The 21,002-nt window shown below is 40.6% G+C and overlaps 1 protein-coding gene across 1 annotated transcript in view; it reads left to right on the top strand.

Annotated features, from left to right (window-relative positions):
- Positions 1-21,002, top strand: part of CACNA1C (calcium voltage-gated channel subunit alpha1 C) — a 495,695-nt gene that overhangs the window by 276,346 nt on the left and 198,347 nt on the right. The window contains exons 4-5 of the mRNA XM_062590597.1: positions 10,090-10,229; positions 17,873-18,012. Of these exons, the coding sequence (XP_062446581.1) occupies positions 10,090-10,229; positions 17,873-18,012 (280 nt within the window). The remainder of the gene's footprint in view (positions 1-10,089; positions 10,230-17,872; positions 18,013-21,002) is intronic.

A 21,002-nucleotide genomic window follows, 5' to 3' on the forward strand; every position in this document is an offset into this window, starting at 1 on the left:
AAAATGAGTTTTATGTGCTGGTTGTCAAAGGTCCTTTTAGCTGCCTCATTTCATGTGCCCTGTCCATTCAAGCAGCAAGCAAATGAACAGAAACTTACTCAGAGGTAGTAAACAAAACCTCAGATACTTTACCCCACAGAAGGAAAGACAGAAACTGAGCTAGAGAAGCTGCAAGGACTTTTCATTTTTCATTCCCTTCAGTTGTTTTTCCTGTCTACTGTGAGCAGTGTGAACAAAATGTTAAATATGCCCTTAAATTACTTGTGGAAAGAAAAGGTCACACACGCACACATGCATGCATACACACACGCACATGCAAGCACACACACACACACACACACACACACACACACACAGAGGCACATTTCCCCCCACACACATGCACTCTCTCTCTCTCACTCACATATGCGTATTGTGTGTTTGTATGAATATGTACTGAAAGACCTAAATCCTAGAACATGCAGAGTTGAACTGATATCACTTTATTTGCTTAGAAATTTCAAGAGGGAGAGTTATAAATAGTCATAAATTCAATTTATTTATAAAGCATTCCCTGTCAGGCATTACTGTGCTGCACAGACAATTATAAAAGAATCATAATAGATTAGAAACATAAATTAGAGCATCATAAAATGCACAAGAGTGTTCAGATTAAAGTGCATTTGACAAAAATATTTTAAAAGTGGGATTCAATTAGCTCCTTCTGAGTGGTCAGTCAGAGAAAACTCTGTGATCATTGGCCTATTAAAACAAAGATTCAGGGCTGGCTTTCTGCAGGGTTTTTTTTTGTGGCTCCACAGTTCTTAGTCCAAGTCCTATAGTAGTTGTGAGTAGTTCATGGAAGGTCTAAATTGTGCTGGTTGTGGCTATCATTTCTTGGGGAACCCATGTTTGCTGACAAGTGATCCTATGCTAGCTGTTCAGATATTTCTTTCTTCAGCTCTCCTCACCCTTCTTCTTCTTCTCCTCTCCTGTCCTACAAACATGCCCTAACTCAAGGGCTTGGACAAGAAAGATGTTGCCAGTGATTCTGCTGGTTTGGTGCTCACTGGAGGTGCCTTCAGATTGGGGCTTCCTTTGCAAGGGGATTGAGGGAAGGTTTCCAATTCTTAAGTGTCACCTGAGCATTGTGAACAGGTTGAGGTGAAATGGGGGATCCAGACTGTAGATACTTACTGACCTATCTGGTAAGAGAATAATACTTTCCATGTTCAAGTTAGTAGCAAAATTATCCTTGACTTAGACTATATGTTCGTCTAACCTGGAATCTACTGAAATTACTCAGAACTTTGGAGGATTGGATCATTTTAAAACAGAAAGAAAAAAACCCTTCCGAGAGAAAAGATACCTCATTAAATTAATGGTATGGAATGCAACTCTTCCACACCCCTTATCCATGAGGGAAATATAAAAACCTTTGGCACATAGAAATTCTCATTATGGGCAGATTTCCAAAGGAACACACTATCCACATGTTGAGTTCTATTGGAAATTCAGTCCTTCATTTTGGGGTTCAATTTCAGTGAGCTCTTAGAAGAGATGATTGACTATGAAGATGAAGATTCCTCCAAGTACCTTCCAGCAGCCTAAATTTACAAGGCAGACAAATTACATGATATGTAATATATTATGGTAATGTTGATTCCAAGGAATAAAAAAAATCAATCATCTGCCCTAAAAATCATGTGATTGACTTGAAATTAATAAATCCCTTGAGGACAGGGTTACATCTTTTCAGCAGTCAGACATTTGAGATTTGCTTATTTTAAGCATTTTTCCTACAGCTATGAAGTTTAGAAACTCATTGGGAAATAATGTACTGAAAGCACTGATCATGATCATCATGATCAGATGATAATCATATAATGAGAAGAACTCAAAAACTATGATCTCAGGAACCATACCATATATGGTAAGAAGCAATAAAATCTTTAGAATAGTCATTTCTGTGTCTGTAGCTTATTTCCAGCAGCAAGCATCTTAGTGTATCTTGCTTAGATGATGAGCTGTAAAGGCCTTTTATAAACAGTCCTGAAAATCCAGTATCATTTAACAGCTGTTTTTTTTAAATTCCTTCTAAAGTGGGGTATGTATTTACAGTTCTGCCTGGCACCAAAATGCTCAGCATTAAACACCAATATGGTTTTGAGCACAGAAAGATTAGGCTAGAGGGGGCTGTTTTAATGTTAATAATACTAATAAAGTTTTATAATGGAATGGTGAGTAGCCAATGTCTAACTTACCAGAGTCATTTGGGAAGCTGAATGAGACATGATATGCCTTGTGATGATCTCTTAGATGTAGCTGTCATACTGAAGCTGCTCTGATTTAAATGGATGCCTCTGGTATTCTGTCCTCAGTCCATGTCTGGTAGATGGACAATTGACTGTGGCATTTCAAATGTCTGTTTTAACCTTGGGAGAAGGTACTGGACTGCCTCACTGCATCTGAAACTGCATAAAGGGAACTAATAAAAAGCTTTTTACTAGGGGGCAAATTTCATTCCTGCACATTATAACAAAACAACACCTAGCCAGCTTTTAATTCCTATCCAGAGGTCCTAAATGAGGCTGACGATCATAAACCTTATGCTGCCTTCTGTAATGCTGCTTCCCTCAGGAAGGGAAATCTCATATTGATCTGACCAGAATATAAAGTGACAGTTCATTTCAACTTAATCAGAGTAGTGGACCAAACCAAAAGAACCTCTGATATGACTTTCTTTGCTTCCTCAGAACTATGCAGGTTTGAATGGTTGGATGTCTCCAATTCTTTTTTACACAAAAAACTCCCAACTCCTGCAGAACATATTCTCTGGCTTTAGTTCAAATATGGAGAGAATCCTATTGTTCTATTTCAAACCAAGAAAGAAGCAATCTTAAGCAATAAAACCCAAGAGATTTCCCCTACTGTTAGCCAAAAACTGTAAAGAAAAATCTTATATTGGTTAGACATTATCTAATCAGCACCAGAGTCCAAAATTTAGGTCCAGTTGGATGCATAATCCTTTATATGGATATAGAAAGGGGCATGTCTAACCATGGAGAATGAGGCATCCTGCTGAGGACAGGGATGCATTTAGATTGAGAAAACATGGGTGTAGAATCTTTGAAAAATATAGGTTTAAAGGGACATCTGTGGGTCGACGAGTCCAACTTCTATCTCAAAGCGGCGCTATCCTCAAAGTTAGGTCAAGTTGCTCAGAACCTTCTCCAGTAAAAGATTTCAAAATTGCCTTGCCTCTGGTGCACACAGGACTGGCATGTCAAGCCTTCTGAAATGCAAGATTCTCAATGATTAAGTTATTCTGTATAGCTGGAGCCTGTTTCTCCACTTTTATTAGCAAAAATGGAGGTGAAATTTTGATTAATCAGAACAGTAATGGCATCCTCAACTGCATTTTGCTCTGAGTGAATAAGGAACACATGGCTCACTGAAAGGGAATGTATGCTTGCACAAGATACCTAGCACAGGGAATTGACCCTCTTACACCTTGACTTTGTATTACAATTGAACTCTGACATAAAATGTAATTCCACTGAACCCATAAATAACTTCAACTTGATCTTTGCTAGAGTACCCTAAGAAAAATAAGGAGCTTAACTAGATCCTATAAGAGCTATACATGAAGTATTCATTGATTTACCAAGGAACTCTTGTATATAGAGCATATGTATCAGGTCTGTGATCATTCAGAACTACTAATGTCCTATTCTTCTATTCATTTCTGTGGGAGATCTTCAAATGGATCATAGACATGTTATGAATTATTATAAAGTACTGAAGAGTGGCTTGCACAACATTCCTGTTGTGTAATTTCTCATTTCAGTTTACTGAGAATTCTGTATTTATCTGGTTTAGTCTTCAAATGTTGGATTTAAGTAGCTGCACATGACAGTAACTCCCATTTTTAGGATCAGCTGTTAGTTAAAAGGGGGTATTTCTGCAGTACGCCATGTCAAATTTAGTTTTTCTCACAGTAACACTTACCATAAAACAGATACTGAATTTGGGTGGAGTAGGGGAAGGCAGTGCTGAACATGCTTGGAAATCTAATCTTCCAGAAACTGTTCTGACTTCTGTTTACAACACAGTGGGCTAGGCTTAGCTGTCTGCTACTCATCCACTTCCCTTTGTGGCTTTATTTTACTCTTGTCAGGTAATATTAGCTAGTGCTTTTGCTTGATTTTTAAAAATATTATTCATAGGGAACAGCTAGAGGAAGGGGCACTGTTTTAGAACTAGCTTTAGGACTTGTAACAGCAAAGGAATTATGTTCAGCAGTATGCCATCCTACCAGTCTTTTCACTTTATGAAACGAAGGAAAACTGACACTTTTTTTCTGGAATTACAGTAATTTTAAGGAGTCAAACAAACAAAAAAAACTCAAGCATGCTTTACATTTTATTCCTTCACATGTTTGTCATGTCAGTATATTCACATACACTTAGCTGGAAGTATCTCCTCTGCAACTGAGTGCATTCAGAACTGACCCAGTGTCAACAAACCTGACTTAACATCAGCTTTATTGAATTGATCCTGTAAGTGGTTCTTCAGCACCAAAGGTCGAAGTTGTCAATGCTAACAGTAGCTTCAGGTGAGCATATTCACACAGTGCGGATATCCGTATCTCAGATGTGATGATAATCTGTAATCCAAAAACATGGAACTTTTTACATACAGTTTTCTGGAACTTCTTTCCCAACACTGTAGTTCAGTCTCCTTACTGTCAATCAGCAAAAGATTGTTTTTCCTACTAGGAAAATGTCTGAGGGCTTCCACTCTGACTTGTATCTCTCAGAAGCTGTTTGTACAATTAATGCCAAAACATCCTAAATGACAGAGGCCCTTAAAACACTGCTGTTTTCCTTAGATAACTGCATATTTGCATTATTGAAGAAATGTAGTTTCTTATGTTTAGGGAAGCACTGGGGAATAATAATGCAGACACTGACGTAACTTAGTCTAAGGTCAAACAGGCAGCTAAAAAGGTTATAGATGTGCAGGACTTGCTGCATATTGCTTCAAATATGCAAGAGCTAGCTTTTGAAACGGAGATTGTAGCACAGGCTGGGCTAGGTGTGAGCAAAGGGAAAAAGTGAAGATTGAGAAAACCGGTAATGACTAAATTTTAGACTGAAATGCAAGGACCTGAGTCTGATTGGAGCCTGGAAGAAATCCTGTAATGCAAATACTGTAAGCTGGTAGTGCTGCCAGGTGCATGGAGACTGGAGAGCCTGGGCATCAAACTACAGTGAATCCTTTGAGGACTTTCCTAATGGCAGAAAAACTTCACGGCTCCCTGCAATGGTTTACTTTACTTCCTGTTTTCAGACTCTTATTAATTCAGGATGTCATTAGGTACAGTTTAAAAATTAATTAAAAACAAAAACAAACCCTTAGCATCTTCAGAATGTAGATGGCATTAGAGGGGTTTTGTAGTTAATACTGTGAGCCTCTTTTGGAAGTATATGTTAGAGTCTCAATAGTTACTTACTGTTTCTTTGTTAAGAGTAAGAAAATAAGCAATTTGTTTCTTGGCAATGTTAGTGCTGGCTAATGTATCAGCTACTGTAGCTGATGCTCATGTCCTGTATCTATAAAAAGAAAGGCAGTGGAGCCAGCCCCAAAACATCTATGTATGCTCCAGAGACTGGCCAGTTTTAGCAAACTATTGTTGTTTCTCTTCTTCCACGTGTATTTTGCCTTTTTCTCCTTCCATTTTCATCACTACTGTCCAAGTACAAAGTTCCTACTTTGTAATTCTGCCACTTACAATATCCTTCATGTACCTCAGCAGTCTCACCACAGTTCCCGTTTCTAAGGCAGGAAGGGAAAAACACCATTGCCTCTTCCATATAGCTTCAAAATAAGCTCCCTCTGCTTTGATTCTGGGGTTTGGGAACGTGCTTTAAGTGACAACGCCATTCGCCTCTCCTTTCCCTCCCAGAAGGTAGCGGCCGTGTAGAGGGGCGCTCTCCCCAGAGGACACCCTGTGTTTCTTTTAAAAAGGCACCAGACTGGCTCCTCAGAGGAGCAGAGCTGTGTCCCCGGAGGTGGGGGCGGGGGGGAGCCTGAAACACTGGGGCCGAGGGCGCCTCATCCCTGACAGCAAGGATTGAAACGAGCGGCCCATTCAGCAGAGGTAAAGCAATCCTTGCGCGGCTGCCGCGCGGGGTAGGTGCTCCTCAGGCTGCGGCCTCACGCTGCGGGTAGCCGAGTCCCGTCTGTCAGCTCCCCGCTTCCGAGGGCATGGGCAGGGCGGGGCAGCGGGGGCTGCCCGGTGGGCGGGGCCACAAACCGCCCCGTGCCGGTCTCGGCCGCTTCCAGCCGGTTCTGTAACTGCCGGAGGCAGCCCCGCCCGCTGAGGCTTCAATGGCTGCCACCAGGACAGGGTTCAAAGAGGGCGGCAGGCCAGTGGTGCTGGTGTTGGGGACGCGCTGCGTGCCTGAGGAGGTGCCTCGGAGGAGCCCCTGGAGACCTGCACCAGCACAGGGGAAGCGGGCAAAGAGTAGCAGAAAGAAACCACTCAGCCCCCATGCCAACCTCTTGTGCCGCCCGTTAGCTCATCAAAGGGATTGGGGGGACTCATGGCGAAAACGAGAGGAGCTGAGACTGGGAGGCAGGAGGAGAGGTGCCTGGGCTGAAGCTGAGCCTGGGAAAGGGCAGGAAGGGTGTTTCCCTACATGTTAAATTGTTTATGTTTCTCAGTACCCAAATCAGAAATCAAAGATTGTTGTTAATTGGCAATAAATTAAATTAAGTTAAATTCCCCCAGTCAAGACTGTTTTGCCTGTTACACTGAGCTATATACTGTGTTCATAAAAAGCTCTTGAGTTTTATAGTGTAGGAAAAGAAACACAAATTAATTACTCATTTTTTTAAATCCTTCTGAATTGTAAGCAAGAGTAGCTTTCTGCAACAGCCTTGGAGTAACTGCACTGCTTAAACTTGCCAATATTTTTCCTTCAGTTTTAGATCCTGAAATCATTAATTCAAGTGCAGAGGATCATAAAACCTCTCTCCTCTGCTCAGCATTCTGTATGTTATTGTCATTGCAGAGGCTTTTGCAGAATCTTGTTTTGCGTGGATCTTGCCACATTACCAGAGCATGAGCATTGTAAAGATTTTAATCAAGCAGCTTGTAGTTATATGTGTAAATCTACATGCATATATGTACAGATGTACAGGTGTGTGAGTGTAATATTTTGGCATATTTCTATCTCAGTAACAAGGTTCAACAAACTGCATTATTACAGTGACAAAACAGGAGTCTGTAGTTCCACAGGTGTCTTCAGGAGACAAAAAAGTCCGAGGCTTTTAAACCCAGCCGAATGGAACTTGTTACTTGTTGAAATTCTGGATAGTGCATAGAGTATTAAACAAACAACAAAAATGTAGTTTATTCTAGAATTTTCCAGATTATTTCGTTCCTTGGGGGTTTTTTTGATTGCAGATAATACAGGTATTCCAATGAAATTTATGGAGCAGAAAGTTTCCTCTAGCCCAAAATGTGCAGCAGGGCTCTGCAGCCACAGAACAAGTGCAAAGCTAGACACAAAGCTGGCAGCAGTATTTGTCCAAGGGCAAGGTCCTAGAGGTCCTCATAGTCAAGAACAGTGTTTTCAGCGCCCAGTCAGCTTTAGTGCTTCCTCTTTTTCATCACTGTGTTTCCAACCAACCAAAGAAGATGGTGAGCTTCTCAAAATCTCCTTGAAACCAGTCTCAGCTGTGAGTGCCAAGAGGGGTTTTAGGTGAAGTACTATTTTGGGGGGCTTCTCAGTGAGCTCATGTCTCTATGGAGTGGGATGTCAGATGAATTAATTGTGAAGGGCATGCTCAAAAGCAGTCTGAATGAGAGCGGTCACAGGCCTATTGGTGACCCTTCTGGAGGAAGGGAATGAAAACTTGCTCACAACTGCAGAAACTCTTTAGCTGAAACACAGAGTGAGGCCCATTGATAGACTGGATTGTAGCAAGAGAAATCTCTGTTTCCTTCTTGAAAGTGTTCATTCATCTCTAGGAAGGCCATTTCAATCCCAGATGCAACACGCCATACTGCCATCTTCAATTCTCAGCATGTTGTTCCCCTGTGGTGCCCATTTTCGTGTTCCGCCAGCCTTCACACAGGCTTCACCTTGTCCTCTCAGAGCCAGAGCATTGCCTCTTGGGCAGAGCTAGCGCAAGGTAGCTGCCTGCGGTGCCAGGTTGGAGCCTGGCCTCATGCCGTGCTGCTAGAGGCATGTGGCAGCGCAAAGGTGCAGGGCAATCAGAAGAACACTGCATAAAGACTTCCCTTCACACAATGTTTTTGTTTTTTTTTTTAAGATGTCTCCTAACAGTTCGTTGTACTTTACAAATGTGTGCATAGAGCTCTGATAGTTGGGGTTTATTTTACTATAGTCTGTATACCAGTTAGTACCTACTCTGTTTTTAGGAGCAGTACAGAGAGGAGTAAAGCCAGATTAATCCATTCTAAGAATGGACCAAGCCATTATGGAGGTTTTTTTCTGTGGCCATGCCCATGACTGGACCTGTAGTTGTTAGCAATTACGTGCTAATTCCTAGGCTATATGCAGTAATGCACTTACTATATGGAGAGCTGGAGATATGGTAATCACTACTGCTATATGCTGTTGTTTCCTCCTTTAAGTTCGAGGAGAGAGAAAAACTTAATGTCCTGAATCTATCAGGGAGAACTGCGGATGTGTTTAAAAGCTTTACAAATGGATTAAATAAGCAAGGAACAATACTCAATCTTTTTCTTTTGTAGATATTCCCTGTACTAAGCACAGGGGAATACTGCAAACATTATGATAGCATTATCTGAGGGAAAACAGCAATATTTTGAAGCAGAAATACGTGCCTATGGCTGTCAGACAGAATTTTTCAGGCATGTAAAATAACACATTAATGTAAACATGAAGATGAATTAGTTAATGTGTTTTTTGATAACTAGTGGCTAGTGGATTGCCTTTAATTACCTGGAGCTGAAAGAGGGCCATGACAGTTTGGAGCTGAAAAGAAAAATAATGTACCTATCTGATTGTTTAGTTGGGTATCCTTCAAGATGCAATCAAACTAGAATCTCTAGGTTGTTTTAATTTGTATTTATCACATATTTTTATTTCTTTAATGTGAACTTTTAATGACTGATTTTGTAGTTTAACCTTGCAGGGACGTAGTCTCCTTTTGGTGTCGTCGAGTTTCCGTGTATTTATTTCCTACCCAGCTTGCCATGCAGCACTTTTGTAGTGGTCAGCTAATGCTGCAGTTTCCCTCCTACTTGGATGGAAGTGCCATTTCTGCATTATTACTGCTAGTCTGATTCCTCACTGGAGTTAAAAATCCCAGGGACAGGGGAGACAGAGAGTCTGTGTACTGACTCCGCAAGTCTGCTTGTTTGTCCTGAATCAGACTATACTGTAACTGGGAGTGACTTTGGATGTGCTTAACTGCAGCCTGTATTTCACAGTCATGTACATTTCTGATGGAATGACTAAATGCCTCTTGCATTAGTCGGCCTGATCTGTAAATCGTTTGTCACCAACATTCAGCCTACCTATTCCCCAGCAAAGGAAAAGGGAGTCCCATATGACAAGTCAAAAAAAGAAGGCACAGTATGACACATGCATCAGTCCCAGATGGGCCTCTCTGCTATTTCTCCCCATGTCTCTCCACAGCATTGCATCCAGCAACGTTTCCTCTCCAGAGGCAGAAAAGAACTGGGTGCATGCAGCTCGTCTTGAAGACTGACAATATTTTACAATGTACCCTGCAGAGGACTGAGTGCTAGAACATGCCTGCTAATCCTCTCTCCTCCTCCTGTGCACAGACCTGTGCAATGTTCAGTCCTTGCCAAGGCAAAATTTGCTGTCACTGTCCTGTCAAACTGGCTGCAACACTATGCAGATGTAAATTTAAAAAAGTCTTTTAGCAAGACATGCACATTAGATGTACCTAAGCAGTGAATCAGTGAGTTGGATGCTGTATGGATAGAAAGTTAAAAAAAAAAAAAAAGATGTTCTTTTCCACTGTTTTTCAGTCATGCTAACTATTGTCTTTCTTGTTTTCTTGTCTTCCCCCCAGGAACGAGTGGAATATCTCTTTCTCATAATTTTTACAGTGGAAGCATTTTTAAAAGTAATAGCATATGGACTTCTCTTTCACCCCAACGCTTACCTCCGCAATGGCTGGAATTTACTAGATTTTATAATTGTGGTAGTAGGGTGAGTACCACCATCTTGTCTTTGAATGCACTGCACATGGGAACATGGGGATTCTTTGGGACTTGAGGATAGAGAAAGAGTTGGTAACATTATTTACAGGTGATGTTAGGGGTTGATGTCCATCATGTTCTTTCTACCACCACCATTCATCCCTCCCATGTTAGCCTTCCGATAGATTCCACACCCTTTATGAAAGGTTACTATGTAATCTAAAAATAGAGTTAACTCACATAAGTCTTCTTCAGGTATGACTTGATTCGTGCTGCCTTCAGTTAGTGTAGTATTGATTTACCTTAAAATTTAGTTCTGCCTGTCTGTTGATGGTACAGTTTCTGATTGTGTGTTTCTCTTGCTGCTCAGCCTTTTAATGGTTTGCAAGACACAGAAATTAAACTGCTCTTTGGGGACAGGGATAAAAAGAGGGAGAAGTGCAAGGTTGTTGGATAAACTACTGAATATACTCTTGTTGGAAGAAACCCCTTTTGTTTGTAATTCTGTAAGAATAATCCTTTTGTGGCATCTTTTAGTTGAGATTAGAGTTGGATGTGAAATGAATTCTGCAATCTTGTGAGTTTTACTGATTGTTGTCTTTCCCAAATAAGGATTAACAATTTAAATCTCAAGTTTTCACACTTGCAAACAAAAATACGTTCTTTAGTTCATTCACACTGTTCTGTTGGTATTTCAGTGCTCTGATTTTGATTTTAACCTTTTAAGTTTTGAACCTTTTTAAAGACTAATTTTGATATTGTGGATCAGATTGCCAGTTTGAAGTGCAGCTTTTCTAATCCCCTTGCTCCTCTTATGTTTTTTAAGCTAGAAGGTTAATTGATTCCCAGAAAAGCAAAATAAAACATCTTCTGTTGCTTCAAGCTGAGGTTAAGAGATAACCAAGGGTTTTGAATTGTTGTCTAGGAGAGGGGATGGTAAAGTAAGGATAATCTACTCCGATGACACCAAGTACGTCTTTGGCTGAATAATTTGTCCCATCCACCATGCCCCTCCATGGCTAAAGAGTTTCATCCCCTACAAAAACTTGCACTCTTTTGACATCTTTCCCAAGGAACCGGCATCGGCTCCTAGAGAAAATATCAAAATAGGGGCACTATAAACAGTCAAAGCCCCTCACAATTTCTGCCCTAAACTGAAGTCCATATGGCCTCTTGCATGTATTTTTGGTGCAAGTCTGACCTGAGAAATTACCAGTCAACACCAGTCAGTCTGCTCTGTGCTACCTGAACCTGCTGGTTTGTGGCATCATGGGGAAGAGTGGGTGCAAGGAAGGTTCATGGTGAGAAGGAGGGAGGACAAGTTGGAACATGTTCTTAGTTCCAAAGCGTCCCCACCTCCAAGTGGGCATAACTGTTCTGCGTGCAGCAGCGCCCAGTTACCCTTGCCCTTTGTTGCTCCCTGTAGCCAGAAGATGCCACAGCAAAACAGTCATTGGAAATTGGCAAATCTCCCACCTGTACCTGGCATTAATGTCCAGTTCTCTAGTTGGTTCTACCTTTGAATGCCCTCAGACATCTCACCTGCTTGGGAATCACTGCTTAAGGTGAAGAAAGATTGGAGAAACAAAGTCCTGTGAATATGATTGTTCCCTTACTGTTTTTGTGAGAAAGAGAATTTTTAAACGTGTTATCTTTTCTTTTTCCATAGGAATGTAGAAGAGCAGGGCTCCAGAAATCACAAGGCAGCATTATATCTAAGTACAGTTCTTTTCAGTTTTCCTGCTAGGGCAGTTAATCAGCAGGATGATATTCAGGCTGAAATTAATTCCCTTGCCAGTGACAGAAGCAGCAGCTCTAAGCTCTTCTGTCTGTGCTTACCTCCAGCAACTCTCAGTCTCTGTAGATGAGAAACAAAAAATGTAACCGAAGAGGGATTGCACAAGTATAATAAACATGGCCAAGACCCCAAGGTCTCTGTTAAAGAGTAGCAATCTCAAGACACGGATTTCACTTCAAGGCCAGATGGGTTCTTTTGATGTTTATCTGTTGAAACTCACTTGTACACTATCAGAGCCTAGGCTAGTGCACTACTTTTTCTCTCCACAGACCTTCTGTGAAATCTAGGTGGTGATACTGTGTGTTTGTGTTCTGCCCTGTCTTTTACAGTCTGAAAACCCTCAATGACATTATGTTTAAATTCTGGCATAGCTGAGTATTTTGTTAGGGAAAGACCCATGGTAAAGTTTAAAACAAACAAACAAAAAAAAAAAAAAAAAAAAAAAAAGAGGAAGGAGAAAGAAAGCAAGTGCAGAGAAAAGAATGGTAATTAACTTTTCTTGCTGCTCTTTTCTTGCCCACTGCCAGAGCTATTAGAAAAGGCTGACTTACTTGAATGCAGCTGTAGCACTGGGCAGAGGGGTTTACTTCGTAGTGGAATTAAGGATGGTATGGAACTAACACTGGAAGCATCAAGTCTTGAAATGACCCTTGCAGCTGCCAGTCACGCTTATTCTGTTTTAGGAATAATCTTCATTTTCAGCAATGATTGCCCTTGCTACAAAAAATATAAAGGCCAGGTGGGAAGTACTTCTTCAAGTATTGCTGGAAGATAAGGAAGTGAAAATAAGACAGTTTTTTTGTTTACCTATATACACAGCTTACTGCTACTACCTTGAAGAGAGAATACAAAGAAACTGACTTCCTTTACACTAAAACGTACAAGTCAATAGAGTCTGAGGAAAATGGAAATGTGTACAAGCTACCATGAATTATAGAAAGCAATCTCAGTTTTTATAAAAATGGGTATTTGCTTGTATATTTTTCCATACCTTCTGAAGACAGGTCTCCTTGCTATCAAAAGGAGTCTCAGAGTCCATGTTTCTAGTATGGCCACATGAATACACAGCAGGAGAGGGGAGTATTGAAAACTGCTGTGTTTTCTGGAGAAAGGATGCACTTCAGACCTGTAGGCTTGTAACAGCTTATTGTTCTTGCAGTGTGCAAGATCTGCTTATTCATCAGCTAACTTTAAAGCTTGATTCTATCTTATCTTAAAATAGCCTATGACCCTGCTATTGTAGCACCGTTAAATACTGCTTTGAAGAATTTTTTCCATGTGGGTATCAATCAGGGGCTCTGTGGATAAGAACATTATTATTTAAGAGTAGAGATCACACCCCTAAGCTGCCTAATGGGGTACAGCCCGCAAACATTAACCAATAGTCAAATTGTTTCTTGCTTCCTTCAGTCTGACTGTTTCTCTTTTGTACAACATAAAACTTCCAGATAAAACAGTGATGTCCTTTAATGTTCAGCTGTTGGAAGAAATCTCTCTTGAGAGAAAACTAACTTGAAAATGTTACGCTTGAAGAATATCTTTCTTTACTGGCAGTGTTCTGGTTTGTCTGCCAAGCACAGGCATTCTCCAAGGACCCATAGCTACTGCCAGAAAAAGAAAAGGTGTCATAATTTGAAAGACTGTCTTACTTGGTAAGGTAAGCAGTGAATGTATTTCCAAAGGCTCTGAAATTCAGAATAGATTTGAAAGTGTGGTCACAGGATATGTCTTTCTGAAAGCCTGTGAGGAGTTTCTAAAGGGCAGACCCAAACAGTTCCATACTCACAAACCACAGGTGAACTGTAAAACATGGTGAAAAAGTCATTGTACTTCACTATTTCTTTGTACCTATAAGCATTCTTTCAAATTTTCTGCTGATTTTTGGCTTTAAAATTCCAGGTGCTCTATTCCCTCTATTTTCTGGAGGTCCTTGACAAGTTCTTTTTTATGCTACAAAAATCACCTTGCCATTCCCCACAGAGGAAGAGATGAAGAGCTGTAGAGCAGGTTTCAGCCCTGTCATGCTGCTGTTGGGGTCATCTAGCAAAGAGAAAATCTTCTTGATATTTCAGATGTCAAAAAGGAAGCAGAAAAAATAGGAAAGCAGTGAAGCTAGCTTTATATATCACAAGTAAATGTTAAGAAAGTGGAGTGGGTCCATTCATGCATATGTATGTTAGATATTTATTTTCTGCTTTAAAGTTCATCTCTGTCTAATTTAGTTCAGATGTAGTCATGTCACAGGTGAAATTCAGCAATCAAGATATGGTTAATTGTGCCTCATCGGTGGAAACTACTATATCCATTGAAAATGGGACATGAATTTAGGTTGGCAAAAAGTAGGTAGTTGGAAGGAAATAGGATTGATTTTCATAGCTTTTGTAAAAAGAGTTGGTGAAATTTTCAGAGGCCGCAAGAGATTAGCCCATTTGCATTTTCACATCATTCAAACTTTGATTTCTCTGTCAGCAGTGTTGTCTCACATCATGCTTAGAGCATATATTTCAGCTAACTCACCTACAGAGAAGAGAAGAGAAGAACAGGACCTCATTTCACCATACATACTTTTCCCAAAGGTTTTCATCAAGAGGGTTATCATTCATCTTCCCTTATTAATACAGAATAGAAGGATTCTAACTTGAAGTTTTATATAGGTAGTTTACATCCATCTATCTTTTTTAGGGTTGAGGAACGGTTATCTGACAAACTAGAAGGACTCTGTAGAGCTCATAGAACCTACAAATTGTATATAGGTTGTGGGTTTTCCCTAGAAGAGGATAATGGAAGAGGGGGTTGGAAGCCTTACCTTTCTTCTGTATCTAATCATCTGTGCTATTTATGAACAAAATTTTCCTTTTTTTTCTCCAGATCATAATGAAGTTATGACCAAAGGAGCACTGAAGTAGTTGTAGCCTCTGAGTCACAGATGTCTGTCCATGCTGTAACTAAGGAGGCTGTAGGCACAATGAAGTGTGATTGACAGGATGTCCTCTAAATTTGAAGAGAGGAATAGATGGAGATTCAGTAGGCCAGGTCAGGCACAGAGTCTATACCCCAGTGTAGAGGCAGAAGGGAGAGAAATCAGAGAAATAAAAAGTTGTATTTCATTAGTAAAAAGCAGGATTAGTACAGAGGAAGATACTAAGCTTGGAGTAAACATGTTAAAGTAGGACTGACAGGAGTAATACAGTTCAAGTTTAAATTTAGGTTTTTAATTGAGGAGCTGCAGGAATGATTGCAAATTACTTCTGAAGTGCAATAGGCATATGATTTCAGATGCCTTAAGTCAGCACATACAGTGTACCGTCTTTGAAGCGCATGAGCAGGGCCAGCTGGCCTAGAGTAGAACTACATTAGTCTGGGAAGGCCGGTTCCAGCTCAACTGCAGTAAGTTGCCCTCTTAGTGGTGTTTTCGCTTGGGGTGCTTCTCCCAAATTGACTTAATACTTATCTTAGAATATAGAATTCTAGAGTAATCCATGGTTTGCCTGTTGCATGAGTGGCAGGAGAAGATGCCTTTAGTAGCAGTTTCCAAGAATTACTGTTTGGTAACAGAACATGGGTCCAGTGATGTTGGGGACCAGGGGAACAGACCCTCATTTATGCACAGTCACCGACTCAGAGTTCTTTATTTAAGATTTTTTGTTTTCAGCATTGCAAAAGAGAGCTGAAAAACAGCATGAGAAACGTTTTGCAGTGAATTCTTTTTTCCTCCAGAGGGTCCCGGGAGACCGGGACTGTTGTATAGGTATGCCACTCATAATCTAGCATGGGAATTCTGTTGACTAGGAAGACAGAAATGTTTGAATAAGAAGTATAACACATTTATAGAGCTTAATCACTAGCTTACTGGAAATACATTAGATCAAATTTGACCCACAGTGTTTCTGTTACAAAGACCAGCAGAAAATTGCAATGCTGTGTAATTTACGTACAAAGCTCAAAAACTGTGTATATTCTAATGATGCATGTTCCTTGCATGGGCCCTTGTTTATCTCTGCCTGTGATATCTGTAGCAGTCTCAGTATTTCTCATAGGCTCTGTTTTTGTCTTCTCTGAACCCTGCTTCTCAGTCTGCAACACCTACAAACTCAGCATCCAGCCTCCTCACGCACAGTTTTTCCCACGCTGGTTACCTAGTTGTTAAATCTTTCTGCAGTACTTGGAGTTGGGGCTTTGAATAGATCGAGTTAGGAGTTCCTCAGTCACAGCTGACAAGTTTTATAAGGCTTTCCATATGAATTTTTAAAAACTGCTTGAGAAACTAATTTCACATTTGCACTCCAGTAAATCCACATTTTTGTGTGGATTTAGTGCTGAGGAAATGTGTTGGCTTAAATGCTTGGTAAATGAATCCTTTTTCTGTCCAGAGCAAGCTTCCTGTATTCATGGCCTTGTCAGTAAGTTTTAACTGTGGACGGCAGGGATTGGAACTTTTTGAATTGAGTAGTTCAGTCTCTGCTATGTATGCAGTTTTGAGGATCGCTGTGGAGTTTTCCAGTTAGAGTGTGTAGATGAGATCCTGACAAAGGAATTACAGACTGCAGTGTCCGTGACATAAATTAGTCACTGCTGAATCCAGGATGCTCTAACAGAAGTATTTCTTGTATCTCTGCTAGCTTGTTTAAAGGTCCCTCTGGTACTCCATGGCTTACTGTGGGCCACAGGATATTCTGCCTCTTGCAGGCAGGCTTTTTCTATAGAGTGCCAGATACCCATTTTGACTGGAACAGCTTTTAAATTCTACTGAATTTGGCGGGGTTCAAGCTGATGACTTCATAAGGTTGAAAACAATGTCATTAGCAAATTCATGAGAAATCTGTCCTCCCGCAAAGGTACCAATGTTTTACCAGAAAAATGGTAGCTGCTTCCTAAAAGCTAATACATTAAATCAAGTTCTTATGAACACTTAGAGTGCACCTTCAACTCTTTCTTAAAAAAACAATGTCTTTCTTACCCTCTTCTGTATTTCAAATGTATTCTGAGTGAGCCACCCTCTCCTTAAAGGAGCAACTCCTTTTAGCCAAGATCAAACATTAAGACTGTTGTAGTAAAACATAAGACTCCTACAGTTTTGCACTTCCCTAGCCACTGCCTCAGGAGATTAACAATGGGATACACAAGCACATAATCTGAGCACACTGAAAATGTGCAACTTGAAGGATCCCTGAGTTTTGCATCTAGTTCTACCTGGAGTAACCTTGGTGCATCTTAATTCCCTGTAAAATGGGTGACACTTAATTAATAATTGGGTTAATTACAAATGATGATTTTTTTTCCCTAAGGTGGATTGTTGGTTAATAAAGATAGCAAACCAATGACAGCAGAAAGGGCAAAATGTAAATTTCATGTTTTTTTTCCTTTCCACCCAGCTCCCACTGAGTGTGTACAGACTGTCTGTTAAGGGCAGCCTGGAGGGTGCCTTCAAAGTGAAACTCACATGTTATGCTTGGCCTCAGGTACTGCCAGAATGCTCATTCTGAAGCATACAGTGCCCAACATGCCCTAGTGCATGGGGCAGGGCGCACACCTCCCCACAAGCCCAGGCATTCTGGCCCCGGGGGCAAACTGCAAGCTGGCTGCAAGGAGCCATGAGGCTGAAGGAGGAGCGTATCATGTTGATATCTATTCCAGAAACAAATGTTTTGCAAATGGTGTAGACATCACCATTAGGCTATTGCATATGGAACAAGTCTATCTCTTTCCTCTACCATATGTGAAAGTCGAGTGAGATGTGTGGCACTCTTCACAGGGCTGTAAGATAGTTTGGGTGATATGATGATGATGATCTCTGTTCCTGTTTAGCCCAAGCCTTGCTGTCTGCCTACAGTTTGTTTCCTCTTTTCTTTTTGCAGGCTTTTTAGTGCAATTTTAGAACAAGCAACCAAAGCAGATGGAGGGAATTCAATAGGAGGAAAAGGTGCCGGATTCGATGTTAAAGCACTGCGGGCTTTCCGAGTATTACGTCCCTTACGGCTGGTGTCTGGAGTTCCTAGTAAGTTACATCATTGTCTTTCTTTTACGCATGTGTGCCATGGCATGAGGCAGGGGTAATCCTTCTGTGTAATCATTTTAACAATGCAACATGATGCAGACTTTTTTGGCATTTGGAGGAGGTACATTCACATGACTGTAGCTTTATGATAGATATGATATTAATCAAAAGAGGACCAAGCCAGAGCTGAGGGGAAATGGAAATTCCATGACACGTGTCCGATTTGATCATCCAAACTTTCTAAGCAATGGAAGTGGGAGAGTCAAGATTTCAAGCTAACAAATTAAAATATAGTCTGTTTGAATCATTTTGTTTATGTTAGATGCTTTAAACAACTATGAAGTCAGGGTATATTGTGGGTATTATAAATACTTGACCCTGATGGAAATGCTGAATGGTCATTTGTATAGATTTTGGAGGATTTTTCATTTTTGGAGCCTTTTTTCATTAAAACTGCGTTTCCTTGTTTGCGTGCAATATGCTGATCGAGAGTGTTGGGAACAATTTGGAACCAGCAGAACATTGGGCAGTGAAACAATCAGGGTCTCAGTTAGTTGTATTAGCTTAAGTCATTTGTAATGACTCTGAGGAAGTCCTCAAGCAGTTTCAGTTTTTCATAGTCTAACATCCATTTTCTTATATACAACAAAGGTTTGAGTAACTAGAAGGCTGGTAATTCTGTTGCGGAGGTGGAAAATGGACAACCAGTATGTGAGGATCATATCATTTGGCTCAAGAGTTTGTTTTAGAATGGACCTACTGGCTTCCTGGGAAGGGAGTTAGCTGGAAACTGTCATTGATTTCTGTGTTGATAGCAGTGAGATACATAGTTAACCAGGAAAAGAGTTAATCTTTTCCAGAATAGCTATGGAGAGAACTTTGTTTATTTTTTTTAGGGAGCCTGCTCGTTGGATATTTTATTTAAGTACTTCATACTGCAGTCATTCAAAAAACCTTGAGTCAGGCTACCATAAACTCTTTGAGATTAGCTTAAAGATCATGATTAATTTGTTACAAAATAAATCAACATGAAGTTCTTTTTCTTTGGCTTGCTTTCTGACCCATTAGGTTATATTAGAGCCATATTTTCAGCTTTTCTCCACAACCATAATGGGTAGAAACTTTTTGAATGGAAGCTGAGAATCTCTGTGGGAGGAGTTGAAGCATTAATAAAAGCAAAATGTTCAAGCAGTTGACAGCACTCATACTTAGTCTCATAAAATAGCCATGCTTGGTAACTTCCCTGTAGGGCCTTAGCTTGTACCCAGCATGGGATTGCTTTGGGTGTTGATGGGTAAGTAGCAAATACAGAGAAGTAAATATTGTCTGTTAGTCAACTAAGGGCATCCCTCTCTGACACACACTAAACATTTTACCACCTGTGAGTGTGCAAACCTACTGCAGTGAGTTGATGTGTGCAGAAAATCAGGCACCATGCAAAACCTTCAGTCAGTGCAAAACGCAGCTCTGTCCTTAGTGGGATTTGTCACATCCAGCATTTTCTGCCTGTGCTGTTTGGTCTGCACTGGCACCCACTAATTCCTGGCTGTACGTTGTTGTTCTTTCTAGTCATTCTCTGATCTAAGTCTTTTGATGGTTTCTTGTGTTCCCACCCATTGGTAGAAGAAAAGTGCTTAAAGTGACCAGCCTCATATTTAAACATCTGTGAACCTGAGTGTTCTTGCTGAGATGCAGCTGATGCCGGGGATGTGGTCTGGAAGCTGTTCTGACATAGGCCAAGTTTAGCTGTGCTTATACCTTTAGCTGTTTTGAGAGCAATGTGTGTTTTCCTAACTAAGGGGTGCAAATGGAGTTTGATTACTACTTTTGCCTTTTTTACTTTTTATCTTTACAAGTCTCAGGGCCCTTTCAGGTAAACAGGTTGTGTGCAGAAAAGCTATCCCATCACTCTGAGTTCTGTTTAATATGTATCCATTTAACAATCAACCACTCATCTGGGAGGGCGTTAGTCTTGGTTGGGTGCTCTGAGAGGACAGGAGAAAGCTGAGGAAGCCAAATCTGGCCATGTGCATCTTGATGCCAGCATAATCTATCTCCTAGTCCATTTATGGGTTTTCTCATAAAGGGAAGTATTCAGTTTGCACCAGAACAGAGGCAGGGAGCCAGATGCAAACTAACAGTTATTTGGTCTAGACAATCAGATGTCAGTCCAGTGTGAAGCAGGCAAACCATCAACTTGACCTGATAGCTGCATCCTCTCCTAATCTTTATGGTTCTCAACAGGGTTGTATTTATTGAACCAGGCTTCTTCGAGGCTGGTATGGTTTTTAGAAAGTCTGTTCAGATCTGTAGCTAGCATGGCCTCAGTCTTCTCTGCACATTTGTATATTGTACAAAACACCTGTTGATTAGCCTAGTAGATGTTACCAAATCCATATGTATTAGTGTATATTTTTTCTCATGAGGCCTTCAGATAACATTGCCTGAGCCAGCCATAAATAGTGCATTGCAAGGCTATATTATAACATAATAAGCTAGTAAAGAGATTTGGAAGTCAAATCTCTGAATCCCATTCCAAATCTGTCCCTGAGATAACATTACTAATTCTGGTACATGAGTTATCAACATTGCACTTGTGCTTTGCCATCCATAACAAACTGCCTTTTGCTTCCTTCACCTTCCAAAATACAGCATTTTTTTCACTGTGAGATTACCTACTTGGATTTGTCCTAAAATTACATGAGTGTAATGTGTCCTGTAGCTTATTCTCATTTAACAGACTCTGACAGGGTGTGGAAACAGCATCTGATTTATGAGAGGGGATCGTCTAGGTCACTGGCAGCTGCCTTCTGCAAGGAAAGCCCAACATCTCCTATTTGGCTTGAGGTCCGGATCTAGTTACCACAACCTGGAAAAAAAAATTTGCAAAGCACAATAATTCTTATAAACCAAATTATGAAGCACATGGTGAACTATGCAAATTATAACCAACTCATTGGGACTGGGCTTGGGAAATAGGTAATCTGGGA

Source organism: Rhea pennata, chromosome 1, assembly GCF_028389875.1.
Source record: "Rhea pennata isolate bPtePen1 chromosome 1, bPtePen1.pri, whole genome shotgun sequence".
In the NCBI taxonomy this organism is placed as follows: Eukaryota; Metazoa; Chordata; class Aves; order Rheiformes; family Rheidae; genus Rhea; species Rhea pennata.